The sequence below is a fragment of the Lampetra fluviatilis genome, chromosome 70 (genome assembly GCF_964198595.1).
Source record: "Lampetra fluviatilis chromosome 70, kcLamFluv1.1, whole genome shotgun sequence".
Classification (NCBI taxonomy): domain Eukaryota; kingdom Metazoa; phylum Chordata; class Hyperoartia; order Petromyzontiformes; family Petromyzontidae; genus Lampetra; species Lampetra fluviatilis.
Window position 1 is genome coordinate 5,831,238 of NC_136344.1, and position 12,185 is coordinate 5,843,422.

General features: G+C 44.3%; 1 protein-coding gene across 1 annotated transcript in view; it reads right to left on the reverse strand.

The window, feature by feature from the left end:
• LOC144952872 (elastase-1-like) overlaps positions 1-12,161 on the reverse strand; it is a 59,111-nt gene extending 46,950 nt beyond the window's left edge. The window contains exons 1-2 of the mRNA XM_078883342.1: positions 12,110-12,161; positions 10,956-11,086 (exon numbers count right to left, since the gene is read on the reverse strand). Of these exons, the coding sequence (XP_078739468.1) occupies positions 10,956-11,086; positions 12,110-12,161 (183 nt within the window). The remainder of the gene's footprint in view (positions 1-10,955; positions 11,087-12,109) is intronic.
• Between the last annotated feature and the right edge of the window lie 24 nt (positions 12,162-12,185).

Sequence of the window (12,185 nt, forward strand, 5' to 3'; positions counted from 1 at the left end):
AATTTCAGAATGAAAACGCAGATCATTAACATCAGGGACGTTGATGTTGTAAGAGTGAATGTGACAATATTGGACAAATTCAAGTCAATGGGGGTGCTCATAGGTAGTTTGATGTATTTTAACTGATTGAGTGTCTTTCGCCACAAGCAGTGTGAAAAGCATGTAATTAACCTTTCAGACCACATGCGCAATTTTTTTACTAATTTATTGTTGCAATGACACAAGCAAGTGGCAAAGAAGGATCACAGATAAACTACTGCAATACTATAAAGGATAAAAACAATTTGGTTCGAGTTGTTATGCAGTCACCAAAGCGATTACCTAATTAACATATCTCACGTCATGTATGATAATCTAACATTGCCATGAAGTACAGGTAATTGTACTTGTTTTATCACGTTACATTTCCATATATAGCATGAGATATTGTAAAATAGAATAAAATAATTCCAGCCACTCCATGCTCCCTTGCGGCCACCCATTAATAACGTTACACTGTCTATTGAAGGTCCAAGATTGGAGGACTTTTTCACAGTTCTGGCTACATGACATTGTTGTGACAAGCAGTAAGAAATTTTCACTGTCGTTCACGTGATAACTTTATTCGTTGCTTGTGTGGAGGAGGGTTTATGACACACACGTAATTATGAGTCATAACATTGGTCGTGAAAGCCAAAGTGTTAAATTTATACAGATAAACTTATCTTGACTTAAAGCTTTCATGACTGAAGGAATTCATATTATTTGGGTCTTTTGGTAAAGTGACGTGGATATGTTCAAAGAAAATATCAAAAAATGACAAGAAAAATAACAAACAACTACAACGTTTCGACCACAACAAAAGCGATCGTCATCAGGAATAAATGAGAGGGGGAAAGCTGCTGAATCAGACTGTTTAAAAGCTTTAAAATGGGTGTAGCCCATGGGTCATAAACGAAGTAGGCGGGTCTAGTGATGTTAAAGTGAGAAATCTGCATGTTTCTGTAAGATGGGAGGGAGACCTCCACGACGAGGGCGCAGAGGTGGCGATGTTAATGTGAGAGATTAGCATGTTAATGGATTATTGCTGAGCAGCAACACTGAGCTTGGCGAGCGAGGTGGCTGTGTTAGTGTAGTGCCATAAGAGGGGAGGGACTGCTGGGGGCTCTGGGACCCTAGACAGATAAGCCCTCAGCGCCAGGCGCTAGGATCCCAGGCACCCCAGACAGTTAAGCCCCTTGGCGCCACCAACGGGGGGGCTGTGTGTGCTCTGTGGGATATCTGGGGGCGCACACAACCCCACCCCTCGTTGTGGACGAGGCATAAAAGGGCAGCTCCCTGGCCGATCGGGGCCAGTCGCAGCTCAAGACCCAAGACCCGCCAGCCAGCCAGCTTAGGACCCTGGACCCCCTCGTCCTGCTTGTCCTTGTAAGGGCCGGGACGCTGTGAGGGCCAGTGGTGGGACTCTGGGACTCCCAGCTCTACGTCCTTGTAAGGGCGAGTTCCGAGGAAGCCAGAGTCCAGCCCCGCATCTTGGCTGGGTCGGGTCAGGTAGCCTCCCCTAGGGTAATTGTAGCCGGAGGACCCCAGAGCGTAGCCAGAGTAATGTATTTAGGCTGTGTACATAGGCTGTGTACCTAGGCTGTAACAAAGTATCAGGACTGTTGGAGTGTTGTATTGTAATAAAGAAGTTACCTCTACAAGTGTCTCTGGAACCCATTACATTAGTGTGGAAAATTTAAACTGTTAATGTAAAAATCAGAGAGCCAAAAATAACAACTAACATTGGAAGGTGGTAGGATGGGAACATTACAGCCAGTTATGACTTAAACTGGTTGTTAACGTCTTTACAATTGTAACCGTGTAAATAGTGCAAGAGACGAGTTGACGGAGGCAACACGTATTTATTATAACACTCTACAGTAACAGTCAGCTATACAGCCTAGGAACACAGCCTACGTCTACGCGTGCCTGACACTGGCTACGCTCTCAGGTCCTCCGGCTATGTATTTCCTAGAGGAGGCTATCTGACCCGACCTAGCCAGGGTACGGGTCCCAACCACTGGCCCATCGGACCTGGCCCTGATAAGGACGTCGGGCCAGGGGTTCCCAGGGTCTCACCACTGAGCCACACAGAGTCCCGGCCCTGATAAGGGCGGCGGGGCTAGGGGTCCCAGGGTCCTATCTAGCTTGCTCCGTCTTCCTTCTTCACTGGCTCCAACGACTCCCCGAGCTCTCTTGCGCACCGCCCTATATACCCCTCTGCCCCCCGAGGGGCGGGGCTGTATGCGGACGTCGATGTAGCCACCCCATGCACGGACCGTGATGTAGACACCGGCTACGTAATGGCTCGCTACACCCCGGTACGTACCACCTCTACACAATGATTGCTCAGTTTATACCCGACTTCTCGATTGAAGTTGTGTCTGTGTCTGTATATGCGGATGGTTTCATGAACGAATCTTTGTTGATAGCGAGTGGGTTTGCAAAGTACCTTTGTGTGAGCCCACCACATTAAAACAATGATCAGCCATGGCCAAGGTATTGGGCCTACCGTTTTTCAGATCTGCCTTATGTTCATGAACATAGTCCAAGACATATCGCTTAGTTTCCCCAATGTAACTACTGTCGCAGACACAGCTTAGTTTGTAGATGCTGTGGTATGTATTGTATGTCAGGAATCACATGATTTCGATTTAAAGCTTTCGTGACTGCAAGGATTCATCTTCTTGGTTCTTTCGGTAAAGTCACGTAGAAGGGAAGTAATAAAATAATAAAAATAAAACATAATAAAATAATTCTCACGACGTTTCAGCCACAACGCAAGCAGCCGTCCTCAGGTGAAGAAGCTGCTTAAATAGACGCTCCAAGCCTAGGACGTGTCATTCAGACTCTGTTTTATCGACAGACATGTTCTTCACCTAAGCTGCTAAAATAGACGCTCCAAGCCTAGGACGTGTCATTCAGACTCTGTCTTATCGACAGACATGTTCTTCACCTGAGGACGGCTGCTTGCGTTGTGGCTGAAACGTCGTGAGAATTATTTTATTATGTTTTATTTTTATTGTTTTATTACTTCCCTTCTACGTGACTTTACCGAAAGAACCAAGAAGAGGAATCCCATGCTTCACAGATGGGATCAGATCATGAATTTGATGTACTGTGTTAAATCGAACCTGGATCTTGTGTTTGCTCATGATTTTGGAGATATTTTTGGTGACCCCTGCTATGTATGGCAAGGTGATGGTTTTGATTGGGTCCTCAAATGGTTGGGGTGATAGCTTTACGGATTGTATAGTCTGAATATCCATTCATCTTGAGAGCTTGGTGTACATGTTTCAGTTCATTGGCTAGGTGATGATGGTCGGAAATACATCGAGCTCTATGGTGTAGAGTTTTGATGATGGAATTCTTCTGGGAAGGATGGTAGTGGGTGTCAGGTTTTAGATATGCATCTGTACGGGTGGCTTTCCTGTAGACAGTGTCCCATTGAGCCAATTGGTCACCTTTCGATTGAAACATCCAATGATGGTAGCTTGCCATCCTTTTCACCTCCATGGTGAATTTGATGGTGTATGGAATTGATGTGTTGAGGAATTGGTTCAGAGCTGGTCGGCCATGTGGCCAGATGACAAACGTGTCATCTACGTACCTCTTCCACAAGGACGGACGTAGAGTGGATACCTAGATGGAATCTGTCTCAAATTTTTCCATGAAAACATTGGCTACAACTGGAGATAAGGGAGAACCCAATGGGGTGCTTTCAACTTGTTTGTAGAAAGTTCTATTCTAGGTGAAGTAAGTGTTGGTGTGGCAGGGTCTCACCAGGGCCGGTACATGAACATTCAGTCCTTGTTGGACCAAGTCTTCAATAATTGCAATGGTGGCTGGCACAGGAACTTTGGTAAAAAAGAGACTACATCGAAACTAGATTTGAAGCTTTCGTGACTGCAAGGAATCATCTTCTTAGGTTTTTTCGGTAAAGTCACGTAGAAAGTAAAATAAAATAAAAACAAAAATCACGACGTTTCGGAGGCAACACAAGTCTCCGTCATCAGGTGGGACCGTCACAGCCAGATTAGCTGTATCAAGTGAGGCAATGATTCAAGATGTAATCCCTTAAAAGCGAGTTGAGGGGGGAGGGAGAGGGAGGGGGGAGCTCATCAGACTATGGTAGCCAATGAAAGGAACGTATCGGGAGGGAGGGGGGGGCGAGGCCAAAAGGGTGGGTGATGGACGTGGAAGCGCTTGTGCGCAAGCGGCCAATTACTGCACACGCCAACACAATGGAGCGATTGTGCGCAAGCGGCCAGCCACTGCACCCGCCAACACAATGGGCAGAGAGGAGGAGGGGAGGTCTAATACACATGATAGACAAAAGAACGAAAATGATGATGGGTACAAACTTAGGGGGAGCTCATCAGACTATGGTAGCCAATGAATGGAACGTATCGGGAGGGAGGGGGGGGGCGGGGGGGGGGGGGCGGGGGGGGGGGCGAGGCCAAAAGGGTGGGCGACGGACGTGGAAGCGCTTGTGCGCAAGCGGCCAATTACTGCACACGCCAACACAATGGAGAGAGAGGGGGAGGGGGGGGTCTGATACACATGATAGACAAAAGAACGAAAATGCCCATGTTTATACCAATGCTGGCTGAACAATGAAGAGAGTACTGTTAAAATAACTGGGGATGTTAACACTCGGTAAAGTACAGTAAAATAGTGCCTGTCAGATAAGATGGTCCAAAAAATTTGTGATTAAGTCTTTTTTGCGTGGTTGATAACATCTTTCCAATGGTTACTAAGTTTGTACCCATCATCACGGTTGAAATTATGTCTGTGTTTGTATATTTGTATGGCTTCGTGTACAAACCTTTGATGGTAGCCGGGAGGTTTGCATAGAACCTTGGTCTCGGAAAAGACAATTTCATGAGAGCCCACCGAGTTGTAGCAATGATCGGCCACGGCAGAAGAACCAGTTCTGCCGTGTTTCAGATCTGACTTGTGCTCGCGGACACGATCAGAAACATGACGTTTCGTTTCTCCAATGTAGCAATCACCACAAATGCAACTCAATTTGTAGACTCCAGGATACTGTAAGTCAGGAACTTACAGTATCCTGAAACAGCCACCACACAGAAACAGCCACATGAAACTCCGACCAAAACCATCACGTTACCATACATAGCTGGCGTGACCAAAAAGATCTCCAAAATTCTAAACAAACATAAGATCCAAGTCCGATTCAGTACAGTGCATAAAATCCGTGATCTGATTCCATCTGTGAAGGATGTCGTTCCTGACTTACAGTATCCTGGAGTCTACAAATTGAGTTGCATTTGTGGTGATTGCTACATTGGAGAAACGAAACGTCATGTTTCTGATCGTGTCCGCGAGCACAAGTCAGATCTGAAACACGGCAGAACTGGTTCTTCTGCCGTGGCCGATCATTGCTACAACTCGGTGGGCTCTCATGAAATTGTCTTTTCCGAGACCAAGGTTCTATGCAAACCTCCCGGCTACCATCAAAGGTTTGTACACGAAGCCATACAAATATACAAACACAGACATAATTTCAACCGTGATGATGGGTACAAACTTAGTAACCATTGGAAAGATGTTATCAACCACGCAAAAAAGACTTAATCACAAATTTTTTGGACCATCTTATCTGACAGGCACTATTTTACTGTACTTTACCGAGTGTTAACATCCCCAGTTATTTTAACAGTACTCTCTTCATTGTTCAGCCAGCATTGGTATAAACATGGGCATTTTCGTTCTTTTGTCTATCATGTGTATCAGACCCCCCCCTCCCCCTCTCTCTCCATTGTGTTGGCGTGTGCAGTAATTGGCCGCTTGCGCACAAGCGCTTCCACGTCCGTCGCCCACCCTTTTGGCCTCGCCCCCCCCCCGCCCCCCCCCCCCCGCCCCCCCCCTCCCTCCCGATACGTTCCATTCATTGGCTACCATAGTCTGATGAGCTCCCCCTAAGTTTGTACCCATCATCATTTTCGTTCTTTTGTCTATCATGTGTATTAGACCTCCCCTCCTCCTCTCTGCCCATTGTGTTGGCGGGTGCAGTGGCTGGCCGCTTGCGCACAATCGCTCCATTGTGTTGGCGTGTGCAGTAATTGGCCGCTTGCGCACAAGCGCTTCCACGTCCATCGCCCACCCTTTTGGCCTCGCCCCCCCCTCCCTCCCGATACGTTCCTTTCATTGGCTACCATAGTCTGATGAGCTCCCCCCTCCCTCTCCCTCCCCCCTCAACTCGCTTTTAAGGGATTACATCTTGAATCATTGCCTCACTTGATACAGCTAATCTGGCTGTGACGGTCCCACCTGATGACGGAGACTTGTGTTGCCTCCGAAACGTCGTGATTTTTGTTTTTATTTTATTTTACTTTCTACGTGACTTTACCGAAAAAACCTAAGAAGATACATCGAAACTAACGAGCACATCACCTGGAGATAGTGAGATGTCCTTAATTAACGATACCAAGTGAGCTGAGATAAGTACAGCTGAGGTGGTCTTGTCAGTGAATGGCTGCAGGGTCTCAGACAGAAATCGGGCCAATGGTAGGTGGGTGAGTCAATAGTGGAGACGATAGACGAAGGGGTGTACCCTGTTAATGGATTTTTGATAAGCCATACAATCTGTGTGGTTTGGCAGCAGAGGGTTTTAAAGAAAATCGCTTGGTTCGATTAAAGATGTCGAATCAGTGATGATATTGTTGGTTTTCGTAACGAGGCTGTTGGTGGGATCTATTTTTATTATTTTATAGCTACCATCATTAAGTAGGTGCTCAATGTTGTTATTGTATTGTTTTGTCCATGCCGACTGTGGCATTGCTCTTGTCAGCTGAGAGGATGACGATGTAATTTCTCTTTTTTAATTAGGAAAGCTCAAAGCGCTCATCCTTACTGATGTTGCTAATAGGTGTTTTAGCGTTTTTGAGGATTGCAGCAATTTCCAATCTTGCCACGTCTGCAGTGATGTGTCCCAAACCCTTATGGTCTACGTCAACCTGGGCAATTATATCATCAACTGGGATGTGTTTAGGGGTGACTGCGAAATTTAGCCCTTTAGCTAGAACCGATTTTAGGCTGTCAGAAATTAGACTGTTATTCTGATTGATAATATTCTTGTCAATATTTAACTTTTTTAACGTGGGGATCAGGCTTCTTCTTGGAAAGGAGGTTGAACGTGGAAATCAGGTTATCTTTGCATTTAGCTGACATTGAGTGCGGCTGAAGAGGCTGTCCTGTTATCTACATGTTCCCAATCAGATGTAGACATTTTTTTCCGTCAATGTTAAGTGTGGTTTCAGGAGATTATCTAGTTCAAATTTGAACTAGATAACCTGAATTCACCAGCCCTGCCCACTTCGTTTATGACCCTTGGGCTACACCCATTTTAACCATTTAAAAAATAGTCTGCCTCAGCAGCTTTCCCCCTCTTTATACTTCCTGATGACGATCGCTTGTGTTGCGGTCGAAACGTCGTAGTTTTTTGTTATTTTTAGTTATTTTATTTTAAATTATCTACATGACTTTACCGAAAGACCCAAAGAAAATGATCGTATCATAATAAAAACACATTCACTCACTAGCTCCTACAACCCTCTAACTCACCCACCTATTCACTGACCCACTCCCCCACAACACTTTTTGCTATTTCGCTCGCATTCCTCTTTGGAACTTCCTCCCATAATTGTCTCTCCTTCCAAGCGCTTATAATAACAACCTTGCTCAAAACAAAAAAACTCGTTCACGCTGCTGTTCATTCCTGACCTCTTGATATGTTGGGACTTTGTGTCTGTGCTTAGCAGCTGTGTTAACAAAAAGAGGAAGAAGTATGGCATCTGCATGATGTGTACACGTGTACAACACAAGCGGCTGTGAGACGCAGCTTAAACCATGCATTGCGTTTGGTGCACAAATAATTTTAAGAAGCTTTGATTAAGATTCAATGAAGTATTAACTTTTTAGCTCTGTCCATCTGTCTGTAATTGAGGGCAGCGATACATCTCTAAACTATAAACAAAACTCGAGTATGAGGTTTAAATTGTGACCATGAACTTAGCCTAGATAAATAAGGTCACTTTGCTCACAGGGGTATTTATGCAAAACTTGGCGACGAAAAACCAGCACTAAAATAATTCACCATGTAAAGGTTAGCACACAGAACCTGCCATCCACGGGCCATCAATCTATTCCATCTCCTAGCGCGGCAATTGAAACAATAGTACCACTCACAATAAGTGCATTTATTACCAAAATTACATTGGCATCGGTAATGGGTTCCTGATATTGAGAAACGGTAAATGATCCTGAAAACACGTAGGCTTTCGCGACCAATGTCAGCCAGAATAGAGGTTTTTGGGTTAGATCGCGTAAATATATAAATGTGTCATTAAAACCCGCCACCACCCGACACAGCCAAGTAGTAAGGGTTGTCACGTAAACAGAACATGCCAACATTTACAAACCGAGTACGACGTTTCGCCAGTAATTACAACTCGCTTCATCATGTGACAGCCATATTTGTCGAGAAGTCTTACTGTTTCATTCCTTATATAATATAGAGGCGTAGATGTATGACCACTCTTCTGTGTTCTTGCACAATGTGTGGGATGGTGGATGGACTGAGCCAACGTACATTATGCATGTGCATTATGCGACCACTTTGAACTTGTCCATCCTGTCTATTGTATTAATTAAAATATCCCTACTAACGGCAATCCCTGTTTAAGTACGCTGCCCTTTGTTGGCATTTATTAAACTAGCCAGATGTTTTGAAAAACAAAAGATCCGAGTCAGATTTGGCACGGTACATAAAATGCAGAATTTAATATCTCTGTACTAAAGATGTATTACCAACGCTATGAACAGAAGGTGTGTGCAGGAATAACTGTACGTGTGGTAAATGTTATGTTGGGCAAACAGGACGAATGATCAGCTCGAGACTAAAAGAACATCAGAAAAATATTAAATTCTCCCAAATGCAACTGTCAGCAGTAGCAGAACACGCGTGCCAACAAGGACAGTCAATTGATTTTGATAATGTTGAAGTTTTGTGCAAAACTAGCTACGACTGGCCAAGACTAATTCGAGAATCTATCCAAATTAAAATAAATCAAAATAACTTTAACCATTCATATAGCTTCCGTTTTAGTGCTGCGTGGAAGCGAATAATCAAATAATACATTGTTTAAATACAAGCCGACAAAGGGCAGCGTACTTCAATAGGGATTACCATTGGTAGTGCTATTTTAATAGACACAATAGACAGGAAGGACAAGTTCAAAGGACTCGCATAATGCACATGCATAATGTACCTTGACTCAGTAATCCTCCCACCCCCCACAGTGTGCAAGAGCGCAGAAGGGTGGTCAATACATCTACGCATCTATATAAGGAACGAAACAGTACGACTTCTCCACAAATCTTGCTGCCACCTGATGAAGCTAGTTGTAATTACTGGCGAAATGTCGTACTCAGTTTGTACATTTTGTGGCTTGGCTCTCCAACACACCGGTGTGCTGTACTAGTGACGAATTGGCATATTCTCTTTACGTGACAACCCTTACTAGTTGGCTGTGTCGGGTGGTGGTGGGTTTTAACGACACATTTATATATTTATGCTAACACAAAAACTTCCTTTAAGGATCCTTAAAACGCTTCCTGATTTACACGTGTTATTGGTTATCAACCCTGTTCAGTCTTCAGGCCCCTGGATTCAAGCGAAACATAGTTTAAATTTCGATTTAAAGCTTTCGTGACTGCAGGGTTGGTTCTTTCGGTAAAGTCACGTAGAATGGAAACAATAAAAATAATAAAAAATAAAACATAATAAAATCATTCTCACGACGTTTCGGCTACAACGCAAGCAGCCGTCTTCAGGTGAATAACAGGTCTGTCGAGAAGACAGAGTCTGAATGACACACCCCAGGCTTGGAGCGTCTATTTAAGCTGGGTTGGGGGGGGGGAAGAGCGCCTTGACAAAATAATTTGCATATCAATAGGATTTTAGCATATCTATGGGAAATGCAGATATGCGATTAGTACTACTTGTGAAATGCGTAGGAGGTGGGCGGGGGGTTTAAAGTCATATTATGCCCGTGCATTATGCAGGATTAGCAGCATCAAAGGGAGGGGATAGGGGTAGCATTAATAAAGGGAAGGAATGTTAATAGTATGTAGCTGCAGTAACTAAACCACCACATAAACAACTAAAGTATAAACTACATAGTATCATCAGTATACTAAATATACTCTTCAATAAGCTGAGCTACTAACAGTAAGTAATACATTACAATTCTATGTCACAAAAAATATAATATGCTTCCAGCTAAACTTTATTCTCTTACATCACACGGGTATACCCCGTACTATATACCGCCATAGACAAACCCAACATTAAATTATATAGTGTATTACTATACACCACCCTATACCTTATACATTGTAATATTACACTATGTATTATTCTACCCACCCTACTGTATATACAACACATCAATTCCATTCATCTTCTTGGTTCTTTCGGTAAAGTCACGTAGAATGGAAATAATACAATAATAAAAATAAAACATAATAAAATAATTCTCACGACGTTTCGGCCACAACACAAGCAGCCGTCCTCAGGTGAAGAACAGGTCTGTCGAGCAGACAGAGTCTAAATGACACACCCCAGGCTTGGAGCGTCTATTTAAGCTGAGTTGGAGGGGGGGAGAGTGCCTTGACAAAATAATTTGCATAGCAAGAGTAATTTAGCATATTTATGGGAAATGCAAATATGCGATTAGTACTACTTGTGAAATGCGTAGGAGGTGGGCGGGGGGTTTAAAATCATATTATGCCCGTGCATTATGCAGGATTAGCAGCATCAAAGGGAGGGGATAGGGGTAGCATTAATAAAGGGCCATGTCACCACGCAGCACACCGGAGGTTTGGGGGTGGGGGTGTACTCTCACCTGCCAGGGCCAGCTGTTGCGTGCCGTCTCTTCACCGTTGACGATACGGCCCTGCTGGAGGTTAATTTTGATTCCTTGAAGCTTCAGGTTGCGCCGTAACACAGCTCCATCCTCCTGGGCTGAGATAAGACCTGGGACACGGAGAAAGCAACATGATATTAATCTCATAATTCAGAATGTGTAACCCGCTTTTTTATTTATTAAAGAGAGGGTGATTTAGAGGTGCGGGGAACAACAGACAAGTGCGAAGAGCAGCCAGTACCGACGTTAATAATTACGCAAGGTCCTATAGTTGTATGTTGGACGAACTCTTTAAATTCGTGTTTATACATTTGGGAGGAAACTGGAGTGCCCGCAGAAAACCAATGCGTGCAGGAAAGGTAACACTCAATCTCCAACAATTTCCCAAGCTCTGTGGTCATATATTGCGATGTTTCGCCAACTCCATGTATAAGTGTTTATGCATTGGGGTGAATCAGAATTCCATTGTGTACGTATGTTTGTGTCAATATATGTGTATGTCTAGTGGGGAGTGGTATTGTAGTGGTTAGCGCACTGCGCTACAAACCTGATGACCCGAGTTCGATTCTCGCTCACGGGCAACACCAGTGACGATTTTCTGAACCGGTCATGGACCTCCCCAAGGTCGACTCAGCCTCAAATGAGTACCTGGTGTTGTGTGTAAACATCGCCATGGTACTGGCCACCCACCACCTCGTGTGCCGTGCAGGCCTCCATAGGTGTTCGCTAACAGCACTTGCTCCAATAGTCTGTTACAGGCTATATGGGGGAATCTTTGTCATTGTGAGTGTCTGTTTGTATGCGTGTAAGTTGTTTTGAGTCTTTCTCTGTGTTCGTGTCGTTTGTATTTATGAGTCTGAGAAATTAAGTGGTGTGTGAGTGTCTGTATGTGTATGTGCAAGTTACTTAGTATATTTGTATATATATGACACAGTGTATGTGTGTGATTGCGTTTTAATCTGTCTGTGTGTGTATGTCTTTGTGTGTTAATGTCTGGGGAGAGCGATATGGTAGCGGTTAGCACTCTGTGCTATGAATCAAAATTCGATACCCGCTCACGTGCAACACCGGTAAGGCTATATTAGAACGATTGTCTTTGTCTGTGTGAGTCTGTGAGTCTGCGAGATACTCACCCTCACTGAGCAGCAGGACCAGCAGGAGGCTGAAGATGTTCACCGTGCACATATTTGCCTCTGAAGGTCTCGGGTT